This window comes from Scardinius erythrophthalmus, assembly GCF_964197995.2.
Source record: "Scardinius erythrophthalmus genome assembly, chromosome: 4".
Classification (NCBI taxonomy): domain Eukaryota; kingdom Metazoa; phylum Chordata; class Actinopteri; order Cypriniformes; family Leuciscidae; genus Scardinius; species Scardinius erythrophthalmus.
The window spans coordinates 18,831,430-18,858,487 of record NC_138224.1 but is presented as its reverse complement, the minus strand read 5'-3'; the positions used below and the strand labels follow the sequence as shown (position 1 = coordinate 18,858,487).

The 27,058-nt window shown below is 36.9% G+C and overlaps 3 protein-coding genes across 5 annotated transcripts; 2 read left to right on the top strand and 1 right to left on the bottom strand.

The window, feature by feature from the left end:
• Positions 1 to 140: 140 nt before the first annotated feature.
• On the top strand, positions 141 to 18,898 carry itih2 (inter-alpha-trypsin inhibitor heavy chain 2). Its single transcript, XM_081364350.1, has 20 exons — positions 141 to 348; positions 466 to 498; positions 1,199 to 1,234; positions 2,673 to 2,845; positions 2,921 to 3,025; positions 5,999 to 6,161; positions 6,269 to 6,505; positions 7,021 to 7,137; positions 8,016 to 8,184; positions 8,345 to 8,470; positions 8,590 to 8,771; positions 9,878 to 10,063; positions 10,151 to 10,290; positions 12,943 to 13,121; positions 13,255 to 13,389; positions 15,058 to 15,171; positions 15,269 to 15,467; positions 16,811 to 16,983; positions 17,072 to 17,183; positions 18,120 to 18,898. The coding sequence occupies exons 1-20, from the start codon at positions 259 to 261 to the stop codon at positions 18,265 to 18,267; spliced, it is 2,817 nt and encodes a 938-aa protein (XP_081220476.1). The 5' UTR covers positions 141 to 258; the 3' UTR covers positions 18,268 to 18,898.
• On the bottom strand, positions 18,381 to 22,726 carry kin (Kin17 DNA and RNA binding protein). 2 transcript variants are annotated; one of them, XM_081364352.1, is made up of 11 exons: positions 22,463 to 22,726; positions 21,565 to 21,816; positions 21,442 to 21,485; positions 21,209 to 21,331; positions 20,427 to 20,611; positions 20,258 to 20,352; positions 20,052 to 20,169; positions 19,396 to 19,515; positions 19,214 to 19,313; positions 19,001 to 19,101; positions 18,381 to 18,798 (listed from the first exon to the last, which is right to left on the bottom strand). In XM_081364352.1, exons 2-11 carry the CDS (start codon positions 21,636 to 21,638, stop codon positions 18,736 to 18,738), a joined length of 1,023 nt encoding a protein of 340 aa, XP_081220478.1. In that variant the 5' UTR covers positions 21,639 to 21,816; positions 22,463 to 22,726; the 3' UTR covers positions 18,381 to 18,735. The 2 variants fall into 2 exon arrangements, with proteins under 2 accessions (XP_081220478.1, XP_081220477.1); XM_081364351.1 differs by having other exon boundaries at positions 21,565 to 21,659; positions 22,463 to 22,712.
• atp5f1c (ATP synthase F1 subunit gamma) lies at positions 22,707 to 26,837 on the top strand (the record flags this gene model as incomplete). Of its 2 annotated transcripts, XM_081364353.1 has the most annotated exons (9): positions 22,707 to 22,855; positions 23,292 to 23,326; positions 23,498 to 23,629; positions 23,750 to 23,954; positions 24,057 to 24,200; positions 24,288 to 24,352; positions 24,510 to 24,665; positions 24,819 to 24,915; positions 26,693 to 26,837. In XM_081364353.1, the coding sequence occupies exons 1-9, from the start codon at positions 22,815 to 22,817 to the stop codon at positions 26,694 to 26,696; spliced, it is 879 nt and encodes a 292-aa protein (XP_081220479.1). In that variant the 5' UTR covers positions 22,707 to 22,814. The 2 variants fall into 2 exon arrangements, with proteins under 2 accessions (XP_081220479.1, XP_081220480.1); XM_081364354.1 differs by lacking the exon at positions 26,693 to 26,837 and having other exon boundaries at positions 22,765 to 22,855; positions 24,819 to 24,919.
• Positions 26,838 to 27,058: the final 221 nt, after the last annotated feature.

Here is a 27,058-nt window from a genome sequence, read left to right as displayed (position 1 = left end):
ACAATAATTCTCTCACAACATATGAACAAAAGGGTGTGAAATGTGCCATTCCATTCCAGGGATTGTGTTTCTGCTGGTCAGGTTTCAAAGGTTCCTGCCTTCAGGTTTTTTTAGATATTTGGGCCACAACAAATATTGACGAGGCTCAGAGGTCTCAGAGACTGCAGAGGCTGATCATTGAGCCTCAGTCAGTGTGTGTATGTGTGTGGCTTGTGCTGGACATTTTGTTGTGCGTTAAGAGGACTTTTCTCTGGTTCCATGAAGACTCCAGTTTTTCTGTGCGTCTTGCTCTTTTCTCAGAGCAGGGCTTTCGAGTTTATCATCGATGGGGAGTGGGAAAGTGAAACGGTAAGACGGAAAGAGAAAAGTGTGAGAAAATGAGGCAAATTTATTTGAATGCGTGTTTATGTCAGTAGATTGAATGTGTATCTAAACTGAAAGCTTTATTGTGTGTTATTTTGTTAGTCAGGTCCTCTGGATCAGTCTGGGAGATACAAGGTAAGTTTTCATATCCAGCTTCAATATGAAATTGAAAATGTTAAAAGGATGATTCTGAACAAAAATGCTCTCTAATATACTGCAGATATGTACTTGTTTTTAAGATGTTCAAGCAAGTTTTGAGATGTTTTAATGTGATGACAGTGTCATTGAGGCCTTCATTGATTACCATTGATCAAAGAGTCAGGTGTAAGTCCACCAGTCCATGCGCTTGTGTCAGATGTCACGTTTTTTTTTTTTGTTTTTTTTTTTAGTTTTATATATATATAAAAAATTAAGTTAGATTTTGTTAAAAAAATCTAATTAAAATGAATTAACTTATATAAATATTTACATTTACACATGCCTCAAATGTCAGTAGAAAATTGCAAAAGTTATATACATTTATATACAATGTTATATTAATAAACCCTTCTCATACTGTATAAATTAATGACCCACTGAGCCTGACAATTAACATTCTTTTATATTTTATTTTAATATTTTCCGCTCATTGGCCATTTGTTGGGAAAAAAAGATTTCAGATCCTATAGTTTATAGTCTATATTGAATTTACGTCTGTCCTATTATTGTCCTGGTATAACATAGGAGTTAATTTTACAGTTTTATCAACGTATCATCATTTGAATACTGTTAATTGTTTTTTAAACATTTATACAACATGCTCCATTTTTCTCTTTGTGTGTGTGTGTGTGTGTAGAGAAACGTTTTGACCAGTGAAGAAGAGGATTTTGAGGTAATCATGCTCTTGTTGTTCCACTTTAATCTTATCTACTAATCGATTTGTTCAAAGACACTACGGTTATTGACTTCCCCTCTGCTGCTGTTCTACTTAGAGACATTTTTTTTTTCTCCTGATTAGTTTGAGTTTCTAAGTTTCTATATTATTTCTTTAGTTTCTATCGGTGTTGGTTCAGGTTACTCTAAAAAAGTAGTAGTTAATTAATTACTAGCTACTAATTACATCTTCAACAGTGTAATTAGATTACTGTACTATAGGCTAATTTAACTCTCTAAAAAAGTATTTAATTACTTCCTAAATCACATATCAAAACTTTTGCAAAAAGCATGTTTTCAAATAAACAGTATACAATTGCATACATTATTCTTGAACTGACCAAATTATTTAAAGGGAGAAGGTTACATTAAAACATATTAAAAACATGAAATTTTGATGTTAAATCCAGTAATGTTTTATTTAGAATTGTTCTATAGACAGAAGTAACTGTAATTAGGCCTAAATAACAGAAAACTGAAGAGTAATCCCTTACTTTACTTTTTCAAGGGAAAAGTAATTTAATTACAGTAATTAATTACTTAGTAATGCATTACACCCAACACTATCTATCTATCTATCCATCCATCCATCCATCCATCCATCCATCCATCCATCCATCCATCCATCCATCCATCCATCCATCCATCCATCCATCCATCCATCCATCCATCGTTCTGTTGTCCGCTGCTTGTAATGCTCAAGCTTTTTAAATTAGGATGGATTCTGATTGGCTGTCAATGTTTTTATCATTCTTTAGCTGGAAATAACCATTTTGAAAGTGACTCCAATGATATTTTTTCTCTGTGATGGTATTGTTATAGTGGTTTGGACTCTACTATTCTTTAACATATTTAGAAAGATTTTTAGAAATATATCTTTATCGGAATATTATATTTACCGTCATTGATGTGAACGGGCATTTAAAATGAATAAATGTGCAAAAAGTTTACATTTTGCAAGTTTTGATAGTCTACGGTAGGCAATTCACTACTTTTACACAAGCCTAATGTAAAAAAAAAAATAGCATTTCAAAATAGAAAAGGAAATGACAAACAGAAGATTTTTGTTATAGAACTAAGGTGTTGCTACACTGTAAAAAACATTATATGATCAATAAGTTATGAAAACATATGCTTTTACATTGCTTTAACTCATCAAAAAAAGTTAAGCAATTTTCAACTTTTTTTATAAGTTATACAAGATTCAGCTCATTTTCTTAAAAGTCAGTTTAATGTAATTTAAGTTGAAATGACTTAAACATCCAAGTTTATTGTACTTAAAAATTTAAGGCAGGAACTTTTTTAACAGTGTAGGTGCTCAAGTTGCTTGACAGTTTTTATATATTAATGTTTATAGTTTGATTTGTGTTTTGCGTTCTGTTTGTGTTTGTATGCAGGCAATTCAGGGCAATGACATCACAGTTAAGAGCTATAAGGTGGAGAGCAGAATCACGTCGCGGTTCGCTCACACCACAGTCAAGAGCTCTGTGGTCAACTCAGGCTCCAAAGCCCAGAGCATCGGCTTCAACGTGCAGATTCCCAAACAGGCCTTCATTAACAACTTCACCATGTGAGAGCTTTAACACTGACACGCATACGCACACAAACACATGAAATGCCTGAATGACAGGTGGGTGCTTTTCAGGAATGTCAACGGGATCACATTCGTTGGCTCAGTGAAGGAGAAGACAGTGGCACGAAACCTTTACGCTAAATCAAGAGCTCGTGGGAAAGCAGCCGGCATCGTCAGGTATGGTTTTCCATCAATCCATTCATACGGCAATAGTGGAAGTTTTACTGTATTGGCTATATATATTAAAATGTGCAAATATACATTCAGTATATATTTTATATTCTGTTCTATATTGTATATTTATTAAATATACAATATAGAACAGAATATAAAATATATACTGAATGTATATTTATATTGCTCTTTTAATTAATATTCAGAATTATAACTATATTTTTTAGTTATAAAATTTTTTTAATTTACAGTTGTATATTTTTATAAATAGTCTATATGTATAGTATATAAAAGCAATTATATATATATACAGTGAGGAAAATAAGTATTTGAACACCCTGCTATTTTGCAAGTTCTCCCACTTAGAAATCATGGAGGGGTCTGAAATTGTCATCGTAGGTGCATGTCCACTGTGAGAGACATAATCTAAAAAAAAAATCCAGAAATCACAATGTATGATTTTTTAACTATTTATTTGTGTGATACAGCTGCAAATAAGTATTTGAACACCTGAGAAAATCAATGTTAATATTTGGTACAGTAGCCTTTGTTTGCAATTACAGAGGTCAAACGTTTCCTGTAGTTTTTCACCAGGTTTGCACACACTGCAGGAGGGATTTTGGCCCACTCCTCCACACAGATCTTCTCTAGATCAGTCAGGTTTCTGGGCTGTCGCTGAGAAACACGGAGTTTGAGCTCCCTCCAAAGATTCTCTATTGGGTTTAGGTCTGGAGACTGGCTAGGCCACGCCAGAACCTTGATATGCTTCTTACAGAGCCACTCCTTGGTTATCCTGGCTGTGTGCTTCGGGTCATTAAGACCCAGCCTCGACCCATCTTCAATGCTCTAACTGAGGGAAGGAGGTTGTTCCCCAAAATCTCGCAATGCATGGCCCCGGTCATCCTCTCCTTAATACAGTGCAGTCGCCCTGTCCCATATGCAGAAAAACACCCCCAAAGCATGATGCTACCACCCCCATGCTTCACAGTAGGGATGGTGTTCTTGGGATGGTACTCATCATTCTTCTTCCTCCAAACACGTTTAGTGGAATTATGACCAAAAAGTTCTATTTTGGTCTCATCTGACCACATGACTTTCTCCCATGACTCCTCTGGATCATCCAAATGGTCATTGGAAAACTTAAGACGGGCCTTGACATGTGCTGGCACCTTCCGTGCCATGCATGATTTCAAACCATGACGTCTTAGTGTATTACCAACAGTAACCTTGGAAACGGTGGTCCCAGCTCTTTTCAGGTCATTGACCAGCTCCTCCCGTGTAGTTCTGGGCTGATTTCTCACCTTTCTTAGGATCATTGAGACCCCACGAGGTGAGATCTTGCATGGAGCCCCAGTCCGAGGGAGATTGACAGTCATGTTTAGCTTCTTCCATTTTCTAATGATTGCTCCAACAGTGGACCTTTTTTTACCAAGCTGCTTGGCAATTTCCCCGTAGCCCTTTCCAGCCTTGTGGAGGTGTACAATTTTGTCTCTAGTGTCTTTGGACAGCTCTTTGGTCTTGGCCATGTTAGTAGTTGGATTCTTACTGATTGTATGGGGTGGACAGGTGTCTTTATGCAGCTAACGACCTCAAACAGGTGCATCTAATTTAGGATAATAAATGGAGTGGAGATGGACATTTTAAAGGCAGACTAACAGGTCTTTGAGGGTCAGAATTCTAGCTGATAGACAGGTGTTCAAATACTTATTTGCAGCTGTATCATACAAATAAATAGTTAAAAAATCATATATTGTGATTTCTGGATTTTTTTTTTTAATTATGTCTCTCACAGTGGACATGCACCTACGATGACAATTTCAGACCCCTCCATGATTTCCAAGTGGGAGAACTTGCAAAATAGCAGGGTGTTCAAATACTTATTTTCCTCACTGTGTATATATATATATATATATATATATATATATATATATATATAATTGCTTTTACGTATGACATGTCAGTGACAACATGACACTTTTTTTTATCCACATCAAGATTTTAGAATCAGATTTATATAAATAAATGTCAATTGTCAATTGTACATTTTTCACTATAGCTTAAAAACCTTTATGCCTGGTAGTTTATTTTAAATGGTTCTGCTGTGTAACAAAATAATTTTTTAAATGGCAAATTTTACATTTAATCATAATTTATCACAACTAATTTTCTAATCTTTAAATACAAATCGCCTACATCTAACACGGATGGATCTCTACCTGTCGTGATAATATTAAACTCTCATGATATTAGAGTAACAATTACAGAAGGATCAAATAAATCATATTTTGTTACCTTTTGGAGCTTGGAAGGATTTAGTTTGAGCAGATGTTTTATACATATCATCATCACTCTCCTCATCAAAGCTCATTTCCCATGTACATTCAGTATCTGCTCATATTCACAATCTCAAACATATTCTCAAAACTATCATTTTCAACATCTTCGGAATCAATATTTAACCAGATCCACCACCAAGTGACAGTGACACTATTTGATTGCGTTGCTCTGCAGTAAATCGCTGAGCCATTTCAAGTTTTGCTGATTATTCTTCCTATTCTTTTGTTTTCTGCCTGCGGTAACTATGAGTGTAACATAATTTCATCATTGTGTATCAGACATTGACACCTTGTGGAATAAAGGTGAATTTCACTTATTCAGGCATCAAAGATTCAATTATTGTTGTGCAGAAAACAATATACCGCTGTTACACACCTCGGCTCGTTAGCGACCCATACAATTTTTTTAATTTTTTTAATTTTTATTGTTACAGTATATGTTATATTGTTTATAATGGATTGATTGAGGAATACTAAGAAGGTTGATGTCTAACTTGAATAAATTAATGAGGAGGAGGGGTAGTGAATGACGTCCCAGGTCACTAGTAACCCGAGGTAGTACTTAATATAGTGTGTGATTGCAGATGCAGCGATACATTATATGTCAATGTTTATATATCTTAGACTTTTTGTCTCTCAGGACTAACTCTCAAGCAATGGAGACCTTTAGGACAGAGGTGCATGTTCCTCCAGGCAGCAAAGTGGAGTTTGAGCTACACTATCAGGAAATGATGCAGAGGAAACTGGGCTTCTACCAGCACACTTTACACATTCAACCTGGACGCCTCGTTCCACTGCTGCAGGTCAGTTACACACACACACACACACACACACACACACATAGATATATTGTGTCATGAACTGACCAGTGTAATGTGTTGTGTTTTTGCAAATGTTTTTATGTCCTTAGGTTGACGTGTATATATTTGAGCCCAAAGGTATCAAGTTTGTCACGGCCCCTAACACACTGGGAGAGCAATTTTCAGATTTGACTAAAATCACCCACACGAAAGAAAAAGCCCACATCGTGTTCAAACCGACTCTGCAGCAGCAGCTAAAGTGTAAAAACTGCACGGAAAGCGCGGTGGATGGCGTGTTCACTGTGAAATATGATGTGGAGAGAGAGAGCAATGCTGGAGAACTTCAGGTTTGCATCTACATTCACTTTTACAGATAATATTTGACATACACAAGCACAATCAGGTGTCAGTTCACCAGTTGCTTGTCTCAGATATCACTCAAATGTTTTTTTTTGTTTTTTTAATTGATATTTTTTTAATCAATCTATTTTATATATTCAATTCGATTTTTTTTTTACATTAGACAAGGGATTTTGTTTTTTCGTAAAGATTTAATTTAAAAAGTAAGACTCACAAATGCTCATCAAGGCTGCGTTTTTTTTTAAATCAAAAAACAGTAGAAACATTAATATTGTAAAATATTATTACAATTTAAAAGAGCAATATTTATAATAATTTTTATATATTTTAAAATGTAATTTATTCCTGTGATGACAAAGCTGAATTTTCAGCATCATTACTACAGTCTTCAGTGTCACATGATCCTTCAGAAATATTCAAAAATGCTGAACGAATGAATGAAAAACAGTATGCTTTATTTCATTAGGTGCCATTGTTGATGCACTCTATTTCTATTTCTCAGGTGTCTGACGGTCATTTCATTCAATTCTATGCTCCGTCTGATCTCTCACCTCTCTCCAAAAACATAGTTTTTGTCATTGATGTGAGTGGAAGCATGTGGGGGCTGAAGATGAAACAGGTATGGATTTGTTTACCTGAGTAACCTGCAGATATCAGGAGACATATAATCTAATCTTTCATCAGAATGTGGTTTTTGTTGAATACAGTTGTGATGAATGAGCCATTACTGAAAAAATTCTTGGTATAGATGTGCCTTCTTGTAGAATGAGTGGAGAACTGCATTTTTAATTGCATTGAAACTCCCATGTTGCCACCATGTGGCCATCAAGTAAATTGAAGGGCACTTTTTTAATGAGATAGTTCACCCAAAAATGAAAATTCTATCATAATTTACTCCTCCTTAAGTTGTTCCAAATCTGTAGGAGTTTCTTTCTGCTACTGAACACATAAGAAGATATTTTGAAGAATGTTGGTAACCAAACAGTTGATGGCCCTCATTGTCTTCCATAGTGGAGAAAAAAAGACTATGGAAGTCAATGAGGGCAATATTCTTCAAAATATCTTATTATGTGTTCAGCAGAAGAAAGAAACAAACAGAGGATTGGAAGAACTTGAGGGTGACTAAATTATGACAAAATTTAAATTTTTGGGTGAACTGTCCCTTTAAAGTGATCATGAAACTAGATTAGCTATATAAACTAGATTTGCTTTGTGAAAACTCATTTCTGTTCGGTATTGCAAAAAAAAGAGGTACATTTTGATTTCATGGAGACTTAAATTTTATTGTGTGTTTTCAGTTAGCTCTCAGTTAGCAATCTAACAGCTTAGCCTATTAGCTTAGCATAATTCTAGCTGCTTATGAAAAGTTCTTTTGATTATCATGATAACGCACTATGCTTTTGAGCAGGAATTTTGTCCAGTTAATGCTGTTTTATGTTACTTTAACCCTTAAAAAGAAGAGAGAGATTTACCTAACAGCCCTTTTTTGTTTTGTAGACAGTGGAGGCAATGAAGGCTATTCTGAACGATCTGTCGATGGATGACTACTTCAGCGTCATAGATTTCAATCACAATGTCCGTTGCTGGAGGGAAGATCTGGTCCAAGCTTCCTCCATCCAGGTGGACGAAGCAAAGAAGTACATCCAAAGCATCAAGCCCAATGGAGGCGAGTGAGACTTTCCAATATAGTTTCTGCTTTGTTTCACTGCTTATAATTTGAAGAACATGTGTCCCCTATAATACGAGATAATAATTTGAGAATTGACTTCTTAATAATTTGAATTTCTTAAACATTAGTGACTGACCCGTGTAACATTTGTCCTCAGGCACCAACATCAATGAAGCTTTACTGAGAGCAGTGCAGATGCTGGTGAGAGGGACTAATCAGGGACTGATCGACCCTCGTTCTGTGTCAATGATCATCCTGGTATCAGATGGAGACCCAACAGTGGGTAAGACCAAATAACATTTACACCATGCAGCAGATAATTTCTGTTTGTCCACCTTTATTAACTGGAGTTTCCTGTAGTCCTTTATTGATCTACTGTTTCTATCTTCACGTCTTGTTTAGGAGAAATAAAGCTGAGCACTATTCAGAAAAACGTGAAACGTGTGATGAGGGAGGATTTTTCTCTGTTCTCTCTTGGTATTGGTTTTGACGTCGACTTCGACTTCCTAGAGCGAATTGCATTGGAAAACAGGGGTGTCGCCCAGAGGATTTTTGCCAATCATGATGCTGCGGAGCAGTTAAAGGTTCAGTTTGACATAGTGTCATGATAAATAACATGGCCCTGTCCCAAATGGCACCCTAAGCCCTCGCTATCTTCCTCCGAGTTCACACTTTTGTGACGTAATGCTGGTTTGACTGTCGGGTAGAAAAAAATGGCGAACTATCTGCTAAAATGTACATCCAGGGCGCATATCAGCCACAAAGGGGTGATATGCGCCCTTTTGAAACCTTAAAAGACAAGTGGAACACCCTACATTGTAAGTCCACTTGACCGCAAGTGCGAAGTGTGCCATTTGGGACGGAGCCCATCTCATCCATTTTAATGCTTTTTAAAATGGAAGAGCGACAGGACATTTTAAATGATCGCTTGGTTTATATATCTGACGTTTTGCACTTGGTAACCCCCGCCAACAACGAAATCTTATTGGTTTAAAATGACGTAACTATACGGTAAACATCAAATTCATCAAAGTTGTGCTGCCTTATATTATTTATATTCATTTATATTTCATGTATTAAGAAACATTTACAATGTTAGAAAAAATTATAATCATCATATTGTAACGACATGTCTATATATTATGTGATATTACAAAACAAAATATTTATTTATATAGTTATATATGCAATTTTTTTTTCTTACAATTACAAACTAGGTCAGTCAATATAATTAAATATTATATTGATTGAAAGTGATTAATCACATGAATTTCAAAGCAGAATGAGACATTTATAATATAAAAACAATTAAATGTGTCAAAATATATTGCAATAAACATATTTAATTAAAATTTTATTTAGTCAAATTTACTCCAATTTTCCATAAACCCCAGTTTAAAAAACCCAATAAATAAATTGTCTGCAATAAAAAGGTTTTTTTGAGTAAGATCTCATCAAATTCTTCCAAGTCCAAATTTTCTGAGATATCCTAACTCACTATGTAGCTCTATATTATCACAATATGTTTAGTCTTAGTCTTTTAAATTTTTATTCTGGGTGTTTTATATGCTCTCCTTTAGTGTATTGTTATTTCTCTGAAATCTTATAAGAAGCATCTGAGTCAAAGCTGATGTGAAGTCTTTTGAGCTTTGAAAAATTATTTTTTGTTCACTCATTTTTTTTCTTCCAGACGTTCTACAGTCAGGTTTCCTCTCCTCTCCTGAGGACCATCACTATTGATTTCTTTGCGAACACTGTGTATAACGTCACTCAGAATCGTTTTGACAAGTTCTTTAGTGGTTCTGAGCTGATAGTGGCTGGAAAACTCCAACCGTCGGACCTCACCACGCTGCAAAGCATCACCACTGCCTCTGCTGTGAGCCCCATGTCACATTTTTCTCAGTTCAGATTTTAAAATTCGGGTTTCATGGCTGGCTTTAGCAATGATGTTATTCTTCTCCAGGCCAACATGGACCTGAACATTCGAACAGAGGCAGATATTCTAGAGTTGGACTCTGAGCTCAGCACACATCAACATTCCTTCCCCGGCTTTGCTCGGCAAATGTGGGCTTACATTACTGTCAATCAGCTATTGGCCGAACGGTGAGAGAAACAGATTTGAGGCCATCTATATGTATGCATTTAATGTGTTTCTCATTGACCAAAACAGGAAATTGGACCAAATGATAAGTATACTGATTCTCATTTATTATATGTATATTAGTAACTTACTTTTTACTGCATCAATGCACACATGCTCAAGCTTGGAGGATCTCCCGATTCTTGGCTCATTTTGAGTCAGACATGAAGACAATTGAATCAGTGAATTGTTGAATTGAGAACAGCTGCAATTGGATCGCTCTAAATGACAAATGAAACCTTCAGTGTGATATGCAAACCGTTTCAACAGGTTCATTGAAAAGAACCAGCTTGTTCATATTTCATGAAATTATTTCCCAAAAGGGGAACAAATTAAGTTCAAAATTTAAGAAGGCGGGACATGTTTTGCCAGGCTGTGATGTAAACTAAAGGCGAATGGCTTTTATAATTAAAGTCCCCGTCAATCATTTTATCCCTTAAAACCAGAGGCGGACAGAGTACACAGCTTCATTACTTGAGTAAAAGTACAGATACCCCTTGCTAAATTTTACTCAAGTACAAGTAAATGTACTACAGTCAGATGTCTACTTAAGTAAAAGTACTAAAGTACTTGTTTTTAAAAGTACTTGAGTATCAAGAGTACAAGAGTAAATTTTTTAAATATAGCATTACTACTGCCACAGTGCTTACATTGGTAAACACAGCAAACACTTGAAGCGAAAACTATCATTAACTCGTTCAGAAAATTGAAATAGTCTGGCAAGGTGAGGCCATGGTTTGGCACGTTCCCGGGATGGACCTGCTGCGTCTTCATCCATTGTTTTGTCTATGGTTTCGTCTCTTATCTAAATCTGACCATGGAGGTGACTTTGGCGGAAAGCTGAAGGTGATTGCTGATAGGCTGTCCCAATCAGTGGCGCCTGCACAATCCAATCACGTTTGAGAGGGAAACAACAAATTGAGGGTTTCTCTGAGATTTTTTTTTTATTTTTTTTTTTTTTAGAAGTAACGGGTACTCACAGTTATGGATAGAAATGTAGCGGAGTAAAGAGAACAATATTTGCCTCTCAAATGTACTTGAGTAAAGTCATGAGTACTCCCCAAAAATGATACTCGAGTAAAGTACAGATCCCTCAAAATTGTACTTAAGTACTGTACTCAAGTAAATGTACTCCATTACTGTCCGGCTCTGCTTAAAACTAATCTTTAATCACCAAAATGAAATATTTAAACATTTTTTAAAAGTAAAAGTACTACAGTCAGATGTCTACTTAAGTAAAAGTACTAAAGTACTTGTTTTTAAAAGTACTTGAGTATCAAGAGTACAAGAGTAAATTTTTTAAATATAGCATTACTACTGCCACAGTGCTTACATTGGTAAACAGCAAACACTTGAAGCGAAAACTATCATTAACGTCTCTTCGAATGTTCTATCTTTCTAACTACATCACAGCCTGGCAAAAAAAAAAAAAAATTGTCATGCCTTAAAATAGCTTGAATGTAACTCTACACCCTTGCTTTATTTAGAACATGCAAAGTAGCCCCGCCTCCACTCACTCACTCACACCAGCTCAGAGATCCACTCGTTGATGATATATAGTCCATACATAGACATACAGTATAAACAACATTAAAAGCTTGATTTCCATCACAGGAAGACTTTAAAAAAAGTATTTTGACATGTCCTGCCCAAATTCCTGTTTCAACAGTAATGGCGCTTTTCCACTACACAGTACCAGCTCGCCTCAACTCGACTCGACTCGACTTTGTTTGGTTTTCCACTGTGTAAAAGTTGTACCTGTACCTGCTTCCAGGTACTTTTTTTCGTATCACCTCCGGCGAGGTTCTGAGCGAGCTGAGGCGATACTAAAATGTGACGTGAAAACACGGCAGACTGCTGATTGGTCAGAGAATCGTCACTATTCACTGCGTCATCATTTCCTGCGGCGTCACTATGACGACCAGGTACTATTGTGGAGGTACTATCTGCAATGGAAAACGGAGCGAAAAGCGAGCCGAGCCGAGACGAGGCGAGTCGAGTTGAGCTGGTACTGGTAATGGAAAAGTGCCATAAATATCTAAACCAAACCAAACCAATTTATGAGTTTGGCAGTTAACCTATTCTGATTCAGATATGATTTCCTCTTTTTTATTTTTCAAACCATTTAATATTAAGTATTCTGGATTTTTTTTCCATAAATGTAACAGTTTGCTAAGTCTCGCTTTGAATCATACAGTGGTTACAAAAGGTATACAAACTAGAAAAACTGCACACCCAAAGTACAACATGGTGAACGAAATTCACTATAGCATTTCTATGACTTTCCAAAAGATAAAAAAATTGAGAAATTAATTACATTGGTCAAAAAAGCGAAAGATGTCAAATTTGCATCGAAATCTCATGCAGCAGCATTAACCAGTTTTCTGTAATTTAATACCAAGGCAAGAAAACACCAAGTATAGTGTTATAAATATTCATTTTTTTTTTCGTTTTATTAGCAATGTGTATAACATCCCAGACAGCAATACAGTGTCGGACTAGATCCCGCCCAGATGTGGGCCGGATGTGGGCCACACTATTTTGCTGTCTGGGATCAGTCTTTGAAAAGAGTCCATCGTGCTCATCGTTGCCTCTGTGGAATTGCTTTCATGTAGCTCTCTAGCTTCTACTGCGAGCAGGAAGCGTAAGATCACTCAGCGGATTGTGGCCCTGGCTTTGGAGCATCAGTTTGTGACCCCTTTTACTGCCATGCTGGTGGAGGGTGAAGACGAGGGGAGGACAGAACGACTGATCGCAGACTCGCCCAAAGACTCCAAACACGGCTGTTGCTCAGGTACCAAATCCAAACGGTTTGTCTTGAAATATAATATCCATATTGCAAATAGCATTATTAAATAGAGTATGGAAATTATTTGTTTTGTTCTATTTATTATTATAAGGGTTATTTCTCTTCCCCCTTTTCTCAGCCACTGCTCCTTTATCGGGATCATTGTCAGTGCAACAGCAAGTCTATTCGAAACCTCAGTGGGCTCTGCCTACTAATGCTCCAAATCCCGTAGAAGCAGCCGGAGAAAGGATCCTTTCTCGGCACATCACTTCTGGTAATGCAGCACAGTCAAATGATATTTAGGGTGTTTTCACACTTGGGGTGAGTTTTACTAAATTAGTGTGAGACCACAAACCCATAGATCTGATCTACTGCACATTAAAGAACACAGACGCAGCCAGATCATTACCATTATTACCAAAATGGTAATGATAAAATAAGCGCAAAGTAGTCGATTGCCGAGTTCACACGCATAGGTTTAGTACCTATGATCACACGCGTGAACTCGGCAATCGACTACTTTGGACTTCACCCGAAAACAGGATGTAAACACAGGTATTTGCGCTGGCTTAAATAACATCATTTTTATACATTTCTTTCACATCTACTGCAGTCAGATTCACTCGTGTTCACTCTGAAGGAATCACTCACATTTTCTGTGCACTTGTAATGACACATTAAGGATGTTAAGAGGCTAAAAGCAGGTTTAGTACTTGCCCCATTGAAGTCAACAGGGTGCAAATTTTAAAAATAGAATAACTCGGTGTAGGCAACACCGATTTTTGTAGTTGTTCTCTGTATTGACCACTCCAAATGTACAAAAAAATGAGCTCAATGTTAAAATTGACCGGAGTTCTCCTTTAAGACATGCTTGTTTCAGAATTAAATAATGCAAGCAAATTCCACCGCAAACCTTTGTAAATCATGTTCATGATTTATTTATTTTGCATCTGAAAGGGAAAGTCGCACACATGGAAATGCAATAAGGTCAGCCGCAAAAAGAACTTATTTCCAATGCCTTTTCACCGCTATTTTTTTCCCTGTGTGTCTTTAGAAATCCTGAAAGTAGCTTTTTTTCGCTGGTGCAGGCTGTTTGTAATTCTTAAAATGGTTCACATGCATTTTGATTAAAATGCGAACGCTTAAAACAAGCCAGCACACTGTAAAAAATTAAATGATCAATAAGTTATAACAATATATGTTTTTACATTGCTTTAACTCATCAAAATAAGTTAAGATATTTTCTACTTTTTTTTAAGATATACAAGGTTCAACTCATTTTTGAGTTAGTTAAATGCAGTTTAAGTTATAAATGACTTAAACATCCAAGTTGATTGTACCTAAAAATGTATCAGCGCAGGGTTTCACAAAACAGTTTCAGAACTGAAGTGAAGTCCAAAGAGATTCCAGAATCAGTGTGAACGCAATGAGAATTGGTTTCTTGTTTATTGCAGGGCCAGAAATCTCCATTTCAGTAGCTCTTACATACACTAAAAGTTACCATTTTATTCCTATCTATATTCTGAAGATTTTGTTTTACAGAGTTTTGTTCCTAAAAACATGATGAAAATTGGCTGTTGACATCATATTTTCAGATTTTTGGAGTGATAAAAAGAGATATTCATAACCCCCTCTGTAAAAACCCTTTATGTCAACAAAATGAAACATTATAAATCTGTTTTTATCCAGTGTTCAGATTTCTGTTCTGGAAATATATGCATATAAGTGCATATTTAATTAGATAATACCACATTTGCATGTTTAAACAACATTTCCGAAAATTTGTTAGAAATGTAGTTTTTTGTGTGCATTTTTTTAATGTAATGAATCAACTGGGGAAGTATGGTGATATCTATCAGTCTACATTTTCACCCTATTCACCTACGGTGTCTTGCTTTAAGTTTAGGCTGTGATCTCTCTCATGCTTTTGATTTTACTGCAGTGGAAAGTGACCCACACTTCATCATTAACTTACCCAGAAGCAACATGGAGATCTGCTTTAACATTGACTCCCAACCTGGACACATCCTTAACCTAGTTTCAGATCCTGGGACAGGTAACTTCTACAGGCTTCTTTCATCAAATGAAAAAATTAGGCCTTTTATTTTTTATTTGTTTCACGTTCCATATGTGTTTTTTTTCTTTCTTTCCAGGAGTAACTATCAACGGTCAGTTGGTCGGGTCTAAGAAGATGAAGAACAACAAAATGAACACATATTTCGGCACCATCTCAATATACTCTAAAACAGACGGTGTGCAGGTTATAGTGAGAACCAACAGAATCGACCTGATGGAAGACAGGAACAATCACTCCTTCTCTTGGGGAGTCACAGCTGAACTGATATTTAACAGGTATAACAATACAAACTTTCAATGAATCACTTGAATCAGTGACTGTAAGCTACTGAATTTTACTGCTGTACAATTTAACCTTGAATGCAAAGTAAATTGATTTAGATAAAAGCATGTATATATGTATATCTATATATATATATATGAAGAGTTCATTCTAGAAGAAAATTTCAGATGGCACTTAGAGGCTTTTGCATCTGAACTATATATATATATATCATTTTTAAAACGACAAGATACATTGATTTGGATAAAAGCATTTGGCAAATTAAAGGGATAGTTCACTTTGAAATTCAATTTTGGTATGTTTTAGCTTACCTCAAGGGCATCCAAGATGTAGGTGTCTTTTTTCCGCAGTAGTTTCAATTTTAATATTTTTAGGTCAAACCGTTCTTGTCTGTAAGTCATATAATGCAGGTCCATGGTCACTGTCTCAAAGAGCATGCACAGAGTCCAAATTAAAACAATTCCCCATCGTCCAAATTAAACAATTCCCCATCATAAGTACACATTGATGGCCTAAGACACGAAACGAGCGGTTTGTGTGAGAAAACGAACAGTATTTATAACAGTAAAATACCTTAAAGACATTCGTTCCAATGAACTGCCGTAGACAAGGCGACATCTGGTGTATATATCTATGCACCAGTCTGCGTACACGTCACACACCAGGATACTGTTCGTTTTCTCACACAAACCGCTCATTTCGTGTCTTAGGCCATCAATGTGTACTCACGATGGGGAATTGTTTAATTTGCTCTTTGAGACAGTGACCATAGACCTGCATTATACGACTGACAGACAAGAACGGTTTAACCTAAAAATATCAAAATTGAAACTACTGCGGAAAAAAAGACACCTACATCTTGGATGCCCTTGAGGTAAGCTAAAAAATACCCAAATTTAATTTCAAAGTGAACTATCCCTTTAATAAATAAATATATACATATATACTTCACCAATAAATATATTAGGAACAAAATTCTAGTTTTGTCAAATTAAGGTTCTGTCCACATATCATATGTCCTGACTTTTTAAAAAGAAGACAAGAACATTCATAACGCATTTACCTGTAATAATCTGATATATTTCAAAATGAAACTGAATATTCAAGTAGGGCGGGACTTGATTGTATCCATTTACATGGATTATGCAATATGATTAGCTGATATTGTTCTTGTCTATGCGGTCTTGGTTATGTCAGTAGGAAATGTTTTTTTTTTTTTTTTTTTATAGTAACATGGGACCAGATACATTTATTAAGGAAGCTAAATTTCATGTTTTATTTAATACAGATCTCTTTAAATTTGGTTATACTGTATATGCCTTCTCTTGCGTATCAGGATGAAGGTCACCATAGTAAAGGAGCAACATGTTACTGTGATGATTGATGGGAGGATTTCAGTGATGGTGCTTTTGCATCGGGTGTGGAAGAAGCATCCTGTGCAGGTCGACTTCCTGGGAATTTACATGTCCAACGAAAACAAATACTCTGAAAAGGTTCATGGTCTCATTGGTGAGTCACTCAACGTTTAAATGCACACAACTACTAAAATGCACCAACATATATTTTTCTCACAAACGTTTCTTTCGTCTCGGAACAGGCCAGTTTGCACAGGAACCAGAGGTGAAGGTCTACGGTGTGCATGAAGGAGCAGACCCAAAGAAGAAAGAGGCTATAATGGAAGTGAAAGGCAACAAACTAGCGGTTACCAGGTACTGTCACACACCATCACATAATAATATCTTTCCAAAACACGACCACAAGAAGACATTTCACAGACAGCTCACCAATACCAATTTGAGTTCTCTTTTGCACTTGAACAGACAAAAACACAAAATAATGTCTGTTTTTGCCATGTATCCTCATAAGCACAGTCTTAAATGAGTTAAATGAAGTCTTAAATGAATGTAAAGAGTTGTGAGAAAATTGAATATGCTTCAGCTCTTAAAGTGACAGCAACCTAATAAACCTGCTACTGTTTGTCATTAATGTTAATCAAAGAACAAAAGACAAAGAGAAAATCGCTCACTACTCTTGACTGAATAACTTTTTGTAGCTTTAATAAGGATTCATCTATATGTATACAGTGAAGATTGTGAAGTGTTATTTTACATTTGATTATTACATTTCTGTATATTTCCTACCCGACCTACCTGAAAATCAAGGTCACAAAGGTCAACAAAATAAAAAAAATACCATTTAACAAATATTTAAAATATACCTTCTTTATATTGTTTCTACATTAATTTGGGGATTCAATATAAAATTTTAAATATTTAAATTGCAATTAATTACAGAAAAATGTGCGGTTAGTTAATTATACCTAGATAGTTTCTTACCCGATTGCAGCAACTTCCATTTTTATTACAGATATTTTGCACCGGTTTCACAGGAAGTGACGATTTTGTTCCCTTGAACACATGGGATGGAAACGCTGCTTTATTCGCAAATATTTTATGCGATATTACAATTTTGCACATAAATTACATTTGCAACTTTGGATGGAAACATAGCTAATTTCATTGAAAAAAAACACAAAATAATTTATTCTTGAGATCCACCCTATCCAACTTATGTACCATTGAAAGAAGGCAACTACCTAGCACATATCATATTTTAAAGTTCTGTATTATGTGTTTCTCAATCAGGGGCTGGCAGAAGGACTACAGACGTGACAAGAAACGAGGTTCAGATGTATACTGCTGGTTTGTCCATAACAATGGGAAAGGCTTCATTGATGGGAGTTACACCAGCTATATCCTCCCTCGGCTGGACAGCTTCCTGAACGCTCTCTGAGAGCACGAGTGTGCCTTATGCTAGTTGCTAAGAGAGAACAAGAGGCTGATGGGTAGAAATCTGTTATTTTATATAAGCCATAAGAACCACCCAAAAAAAACTGAAAGTTGCAATTTAGAAAAAAAGGTTTTTAATACTACAAGAAAATATATACAAAACATTGGGAAACAGTGATATTCATCAACCAATTAAACTGTACTTAATTATAAATTAAGCCAATTAAACGTTATTTTAATGTATTACACCACTTCTGACTTGACTGTTTGCAGTGAAACATTAAATCGAATCACTTAAAAGTTTGAATTAAATATTTGAATCGTATGCAACCATTTCCATTGACAACAAAGATGATAATGAAACAAGCAATAAAAACCATTGGTCGATTGTTTCAGTATGTAAAAGAGGTAATTTAAGAGTCTTTATTATGCACTCTGACACAGTAGAGTCGCCCTGGAGAGAAGATGAACATCAGGCCAGTTTGGAGAAGTCCTCGTATGCAATCCCCTCCACAGTCTTTCCTTTCATCCGACCCTAAAGACAAACAACATGCTTTAGATGAGTCTTATAAATGCATTTACTGTCACTTTTGATACATTTAATGCATCATTGCTGAATAAAATCCCTAAAATCTAACACTGATTCCTTGATGAATTCTCAATGAATTAGAGCCAGCATCTTTATAGTGTTTTGGAACACTATAAAAACATTTGGACGGTTTTCTGAGTGAACTTACCGAGTCTAACACGAGTGTGGCAGAGAATTTGTGCTCATCTATGCTTTCCAGGATGGCCTCCGTGTCTTTATATTGACCATTCAGGATCAAAACTCGCTTACCTGAGACAGAAAGAGAGATTAGATGGAGAACAGGTTTGGAAAACATGAAGGGTAAGTTATTATTTTGGGCAAATATATCTTTAAGCGAAGTTTAACAACAGTAACGCAGTACCAGGAGCTGGAATGACTGTCTCCATATGACTCTGGTCCAGTTTGAGTTTGTCTCCAGAGTCGATCATCCTCACCATAGCTGTGTATTTATTCTGCACCTCCTATGAAATCACACACATACACACAGTATTACTGTAGGAAACATAATTCACTCTGTGGATCAGTAATGAGCGCTTCAGTTACCCGAATGACTGCTTTCTTCTTGTAATACTTCTCTCCTAGTCTCTTCGTTATGACTTTCACTACAATGTTTGCTTGAATCCAGTGATCGGATCTTACAGATTTCTTTTTCTGTTCCTCCATCTGGAAGACACACAAGGGAAATGTAACAAAATGACATGCATTCAATCAAAATGGTTTCATGAATGAAATTCGATCTGGTTGTTCAGACCAGGGATGTCATTGACAATAACCGCAATATTGTGTTAATACTACACATATGATAATATTGTAAATAATCCAACAAAAGTAACCATCTGGTTAACACTCCAACATGATGATAGGTTGCTGTATCGCGGTGTTTTTTTTTAATTTCTATTAAAGATTTCTATAGAGATCACAATATTGTTATCATGAAATTTTGGCCACAATGATCTTGTAGTGAAAATCTGATATTGTGTTTGTCAGCCATTGCTTTGACACTATTCATATGCGTAATTTTCTGATCTAATCTAAGCTTTGGTTGCGTAACCGTTTGCGATTACCAATATTTGTGTACTAAAACGTAAAATGGCCGGTCATGATTAATTATTGTAAATTGAATGTCGGAGATAGTGGAAAGTCGGCTTAATTCACAGCATGAATATCTAAAAAGAAAAACATTAAAGAAGAAAACGTGCCTCTATTATCTCATCCAGAGCAGATTTCTTTTTCTTGTCCTTGGAGTCTCCGCCATGGGCAGACTCTTTCCTTTTCACGGAGGCTGCAGCTTTGAGGGCACTAGGACCCAAAGTGTTGCTATAGAAGTAAAAAAAATGGTTATTATCGCATCCTATTAGATTACTTCACCCAAACTACAGCTATAATGCTTCACAACACTTTTTACCTTGTTTTGGAGGGCCCCGCTAAAGCAACGTCCATGTTAAAAGCTATTTTCTCATCTTCATTCTTTCGCTTCAGTTCGGTGAACACTGGTTCCTCCTGTGGATTCATGGACATTGAAAATCTGAGCAAGAAAACACTCTGAAAACGCTTTTTTCAGCGCACACACACACCTCCGGCTCCTTGCCCTCGCGACCACGGCGAACTTGGTCTTCGATGAACTTGGCGCTGCGTTCTTCGTCGTCCAAATCCTGTTTCTTCTTCCTCTCCAGCTCCTCCTGTCTGCGGATCGTCTCCGGATCACGATCGATCCACTGGATGTACCAGCCTTTGGGGGTCTCATCCACTTTGCAAAATCCTGGACACAGAATCTGAATGAGACATCTAACACTGCCGTTCAAGTTTGGGGTCATAAGAGTGTGTGTATATATAGTTCCTAGAACTACCCGGTGCGAAAGCCCCTAATAATGTTAGGTGCGATTAATCATAGAAAAATATGCAATTCATTCGTCAATTTTTTAATCATTTGAAAGCACTAGAAATAATATTAAAACAAAAAATAAGTGCTTTCTATTTGAATATATTTTAAAATGTTATTTATTTCTGTGATGCTAAGCGTAATTTTCAGCATCATTACTCTAGTCACATGATTCTTCAGAAATCTATCTAATATGCTGATTTGCTCATAATTATCATCAATGTGCAGCTTAATGAAAAAAACATTTTTCCAGGATTCTTTGATAAATAGAAAGTTTAAAACAGTAGATTTAATTTTTTTGTAACAATTTAAAAGTCTTTACTGTCACGTTTGATCAATTTAATGCGACATTGCTGAATAAAAGAGCTAATTTCTTTCAAAAAATTCAATAGAAATCTTATAAACCCAACCCTCTGCACAGTAATGTATATAGTGCATTTATGAAAAAGCTAACTGTCCAATGCGTATAACGCTTGCCTTCTCTCCCGAGCCATTTGGTGAAGTCGGTGAGAGTCTCCCACTGCGTAGAGTTCATGTGAATGTGTTCCCGATGACTGATGTACTCATTATACACAATGTTATTGTGAACTCGCTTGGTCCCTGCAAAAACCAACACAGACCATCTCAGCGTTCAATAATAGAACAATCTCAAAATAAACAAATGTATAGGATTTGCAATAAACTAATAAATCAAAACAGCAATGACTTACCAAAACGTCTTCGGAGCAGCTCTAAGAATTCACTTTTGAACTCCCTATAAGATTTTCAAATACATTTGATCTCAGTGATGGATGGATGGATGGATGTGGATAAAATAGTGTGTGCTGACTTACTCTGAGAAGTAGTTCATGAACTGGTTCGGGTTCTCTGAAGCCAACAGCAACTGTCTCTGATGAGACTCCGACATGCAGTGACATTTAAACCCGTTCTGCAGTCAAGAGAGATCACGTTAGCCGAGCTGCCAACTGAACATGCCTGAAATCCTGCCCAGGTAGATGGTACACTGGGTTTTGAAACACAACCTATAATGCTTAAAATCATGACTAGTGTCCATTTGAAGCCCCAAAATGCTGCCTGACGAAGACCTGATGATCGAAACGTTGCAATAAATACTTTTCAGTGGCAGTCAAATCAGTGTGCGAACATAACGTTTGTTTTTTGCTTTAGTTTGTCTAAATAGACAGCTCATTAGGTTGAGACACAGTCAATGATGCCCAACACAGTCATAGCCTGTAATGGCCAAACATGCTGTCTAGGCAGCTCACTTGGCTTTAAGACAGCTTATGGTGTCCAAAAAATGTCCTAGGTTTAAAATGTACATATATTTACATTTATTAATTTGGCAGGTTAGACACAACCTATGATAATCAAACAAGCTAGAATTTATAGAAAGCTTGTGACAGCCTATATGATATCCAATAATGCTGTTTTGGTAGGTAGCTCACTAGGTTGTGAGACACAGCCAATGTAACCAACAATTCTGTCTAGGTAGGGAGCTCACTAGGCTTTACACAGCCAGTGATGGCCAAAAGTGCTGTCTAGGTAGGAAGTTTACAGTTTTTCCAGACTGTGCTGCAAGCCAACAGGACACTACACAAAATATAGTAAAATCAATACAGACTAATCAGCACTATATTCATACCTAACATTAGATAACACTCAAATTATGATAATAAATACACACCAATTGAGTGTTACTGAAGAAAGAAAAACACGTTCACGTAAACTTACTTCATCTCGACACTGTTTCTGGCACATCTGACAATACCAGCGCAGTTTCTGAAGGCCTTTGGCTTTTATTCTGTTCCCAATCGCTTTAGGGCTCAGAAAATCTGCTTTCCCCATTTTAAACCCAAAAAAATCACGGGAATTATTGAGAAAATAACACTTTCCAGTGTCTCAACGCTCCTCGCGCTTCCTGGCGTCGTGACGCGTACCGCTCGCCTTGATAACATGCGGGTTTCGTCACTGATCTGTGTGTACGTGTAATATCGCGAGATTATTGTGAGTACGCGTTTGGTTTCTGAGCTTTATTTGCGCATGCGCAGACTGGCGGCTCCGACCGACCTTCAGTGAAGTGAACATGTTCGCCAGGACCAGCGCGGCGGTGTTCCTCCCACAATGGTGAGAATTTACGGATTTATATGATCTCTAAATTTGTGATAACATGCATTTAATTAGCATTTTTACTTAATATGGCAAAATTGTGTCATTTGGTCAATGAAATGCAGTTGAAATAGAGCAAGGACGTGCTGAACTTTAGGCCGCAGTGAGCTTAAGCCTATGACAGCGGCGCGCGACGTGACATTTCTATTTTTATTATGATTATATTGATGTTAATAATCTAAATAAATACGTGCGTATATACCAATGAGTTGAAATATAAACTGTGTGTGTATCTTGTCGTGTAATGGCACAATAGCAGTGTTGTTCTGCAGAGTTTGCACTGCATTCAATGTAACTCAATTGCTGTCATATTTATTGATGTATCATTGATGTGTCATAGAGTTATTGTATTGTGTTTGTGGATGAAAGTAACCTTTATAAATGTTTCTTGCAGTGGGCAGGTCAGGAATATGGCTACCTTGAAGGACAGTGAGTAAAGTTTCCTTTTCCTTAAAAGGTCATCCTTAATGTCTTTTATAAATGCAGTTTCTTGCTATGTATAATCTGCTTGCCTTAATTTGTATTTTGCTAATATTTATGTTGTAAATATTAACAGACAGTTGTATGAAGTTTCTGACCAGTGTTTCGTCCTGTTACCAGTCACCCTGCGGTTGAAGTCCATCAAGAACATCCAGAAGATCACCAAGTCCATGAAGATGGTGGCAGCCGCAAAGTATGCCAGAGCTGAGAGATCCCTGAGGCCTGCTCGGGTCTATGGCACCGGCTCTATGGGTATGCAGTTTATAATCCACAAAAGTCAAGTTTATTATGCTTAAACATTCTGAAAATCATTTTGAATGTCTTTGGATACTTTGTGGTAATGTTTTTTTTTTTCTTCATATTTGTGTTTAGCACTCTATGAGAAGGCTGAGATCAAGGCTCCAGAAGAAAAGAATAAGCACTTGATCATCGGCGTGTCATCTGACCGTGGTCTTTGCGGTGCCATCCACACCAGTGTGGCCAAAGCCATGAAGAGTGAGATCGCCAAGCTCACTGGTGCCGGCAAAGAGGTCATGGTTGTCAATGTGGGTGACAAACTCAGAGGTCTGCTCTACAGGTATCTCTCTTTCTCAGTCTTGCCTCTGTAATTCTCATTCAGTCATTTAAGTTTTTTAGGCACATCGCTTTAATCGCTTCCTTTCCTTCTGTAATCCCTCAGGACCCATGGCAAACACATCCTGATCAACTGCAAGGAGGTGGGCCGCAGGCCTCCCACTTTTGTGGATGCTTCCATCATTGCCACAGAGCTGCTGGACTCTGGTTATGAGTTTGACCAGGGAACTATTGTATTTAACAGATTCAGGTTTGTCACATAATGCACTTAAAATAAACCCAAAGCAGTGCAGAAAGTTTTTTTCTTGGTTTTGATGTGGATTTGTGTCCTTTGCAGGTCTGTGATTTCATACAAGACAGATGAGAAGCCTCTGTATTCTGTTGACACTGTTGCAAGCTCAGGTATTGTTTCATTGTCAGTATTTCAATACTCAAATTATCTGTAAGGCAGTATATATGGCAGTCATGCTCTTGTTAGCCATCACTACCAGCTTTAAAATGGAATCAACTGACACTGAAACCCGAATAAAATCCATTATTTGTTGTGTGTGTTGTTCAGAGAACATGGGTATCTATGATGACATTGATGCTGATGTGCTGAGGAACTATCAGGAGTTTTCTCTGGTCAACATCATTTACTACGGGATGAAGGAGTCCACCACCAGTGAACAGAGCGCCAGGATGACCGCTATGGACAACGCCAGCAAGAATGCTTGTGAGACATTTTATATGTCATCATCTTTTCAGTTTCTAAGGACTTTTATGGCCCTATATCCCTACATGATAACTATTATAAACAGAAATTTGTGCTCTCTATACCTTTTTCAGTCTTTCTCATTTGCAATCTTTTATTTTTCCTATTCATCAGCTGATATTATTGAAAAGCTGACCCTGACCTTCAACCGAACCCGCCAGGCCGTCATCACCAAGGAGCTCATTGAGATCATTTCTGGAGCTGCTGCTCTGTAAGAAGTTTTCTTTTCTCTCTCTCTTTATCCCATTAATAACCCATGCATGCCATATCTCCTCCTCGTGTAACCAGTTCTGTTACAGTCACAACATTGTCACTGTTTAAATTTCTTTACTTCATAAACTCCTTTTTTAACATTTTTAAGTTTTTATTAACCCACATTAATCAAATTTCCATCTTCCCCTCACTAACTTTCCATGATTTGCATGCATTCATCATTCACAGGAACTGAAGCATGACTGAGGTAACATCCTGCAGCAGACTAGGATATATTGAGTGCTTTTAGAAAAATTGCATAGATATTAGATTTTTGTTTTCCTGTTTCCTGTATAAGGTTTTTTTGTTGCATGCGATAGGTTCTTTTAGTAGGTTTTGGTGTTTTAAAGTAGTTTGGTTTTGGTCAAAATGGAGATTGATGGCAATTAAAGCTCCTTCAATTGAGTAAAATAGCTTGTTAGACAGTGACGCACTGACTTCTAGTCTTATCGATTAGGCCCGAAACACATTTTAAGCAAATACGTGACTTCAAATCATTCTATGCATACTTGATTTTTATGTGCCGTTTTTCTAAAATGTTGACATTTATTTATTTTCAAATAGAATATGTTTCTGGCCTTGACATGACTTATTTAAGGCCTGTTCACACCCATAAGAATGTTCATCACAAAAACTTAAAACTAAATTTTTCTGTTCAGACCAGTGTGGAAAAAAACAAGTAATAAAAACTCGGTGAGTGTTTTAGCGCAATTTTCTCACCTCATGGGATCACAACACTAAGAGATAGTAAATCTTTTCCTGGATTTTTTTTGTGCGTTCCCGAGATTAGACCTTCCTTAACATAATGCCGAAAACCCGAAGTCTCTAGGTGGTCTGGTTGAGGAGTAGATAGAAGTGCAAGATTGGTGCGCACAGACGCACAGAACAGAAATCATGAGTTAACAATCGCAATTTGTCCGGTGGAAAATTGCGCTAAAAAGTATGGCAGAAGGGCTGAATGGATGCAAATTCACTCTCTGCCAGTAGATGGCGCTTTTGTGACCGCTTAAATACAGCGATAAACAAGGGCTGCATCCGAAATCACGTTCTTCCATTCTATGTAGTCGGAAGTATGTCTGAATTCAGTACTTAAGTACCCGGATGACCTACTACTTCCAACGGGATTGTCAAGTGTGCATACGATGGACATTTTACTATCCCATGAAGCCACGGGAGAGGATTTGTGAATAGGCGTGTTTTTGACGTATTGGTGTATGACAAATCAAAGTACCGTAGGAGCGATTCTAAAGCATACGGAGTCGTCGGCTCCGCGAAGCGTTGCAACTGACACTGGTAGGTCATTGGTAGGTCACTCGCAAAGTACGTACTCGTTCAAAATAAGCACCTACTAGAGATCATGCGATTTTGGACTGAGCCAAGGACTGCTGTGTGCAAGTTTCTCTATTCACTGTCGCTTAGCACAGTTGTCTGTTTGTGAGCGCCACCAAGTTGTAGTTTTATGCAACCGCATCGACCCTGTGCAAGTGCCCACTAGTGCAAATCTTATTGGTTGGCCAGGTTTTTTCACAGTGCGATGAAACAAATTAGAACACCTCTATAAAAAAAAGTCACATTGATGGCATGCAGATGTTCATATATGTTCACTTTATCGCACTGAACATTGTCTGTGTGTGAACAGTGTTTGGTTTTATTCTTTACACTTTTACTTTCCTCAAGGTTCATATGTCTACAGTTTGTTTGAAATGTACTAAATATATTTATTTTTCTCGTTACAGATAAAGTGGAGCCCTGTAAACTTCCGGTGTGGTTCTGGCGCTCATGCTCTTCAATTCAGTCACCTGGTGTAAAATTTAGTTATAAATGTGCTTCTGTTTGTACACTATCAGTGAAAATAAACCTCTTACAGAGAAACGCCATCCATTTGGTTTCCCCAGTCTGTTTCTAGTGCGTGTACTGATCAGCTTTGATGTCCTCTTAAGAAAATAAATACGTTTCCCGACTCGTGCTTGCTTTCCATTGGAATTAAAGCTTGCGAACTCTTCTTTGAAGCCACTGGCTTGGCTACGCTCCGAGGTTATCAATACACAGAGCATTTGAAGTGAAGACGTCTGCCAAAACAGAACACTAGGTCAATCCTTCCA

Bases quoted from the DNA above. Each gene is read 5' to 3' on its own strand.
- itih2 (XM_081364350.1), top strand. From the start codon at position 259: ATGAAGACTCCAGTTTTTCTGTGCGTCTTGCTCTTTTCTCAGAGCAGG. The intron at 8,185-8,344 runs GCGAGTGAGACT...ATTTGTCCTCAG, and splicing joins AAGCATCAAGCCCAATGGAG to GCACCAACATCAATGAAGCT. The intron at 8,772-9,877 runs GTTCAGTTTGAC...TTTTTCTTCCAG, and splicing joins ATGCTGCGGAGCAGTTAAAG to ACGTTCTACAGTCAGGTTTC.
- kin (XM_081364351.1), bottom strand. From the start codon at position 22,576: ATGGGGAAAGCAGATTTTCTGAGCCCTAAAGCGATTGGGAACAGAATA. The intron at 21,486-21,564 runs GTAAGTCAGCAC...AAAATCTTATAG, and splicing joins TTCATGAACTACTTCTCAGA to GGAGTTCAAAAGTGAATTCT. The intron at 20,170-20,257 runs GTAAAAAGTGTT...TTACTTCTATAG, and splicing joins GCGGGGCCCTCCAAAACAAG to CAACACTTTGGGTCCTAGTG.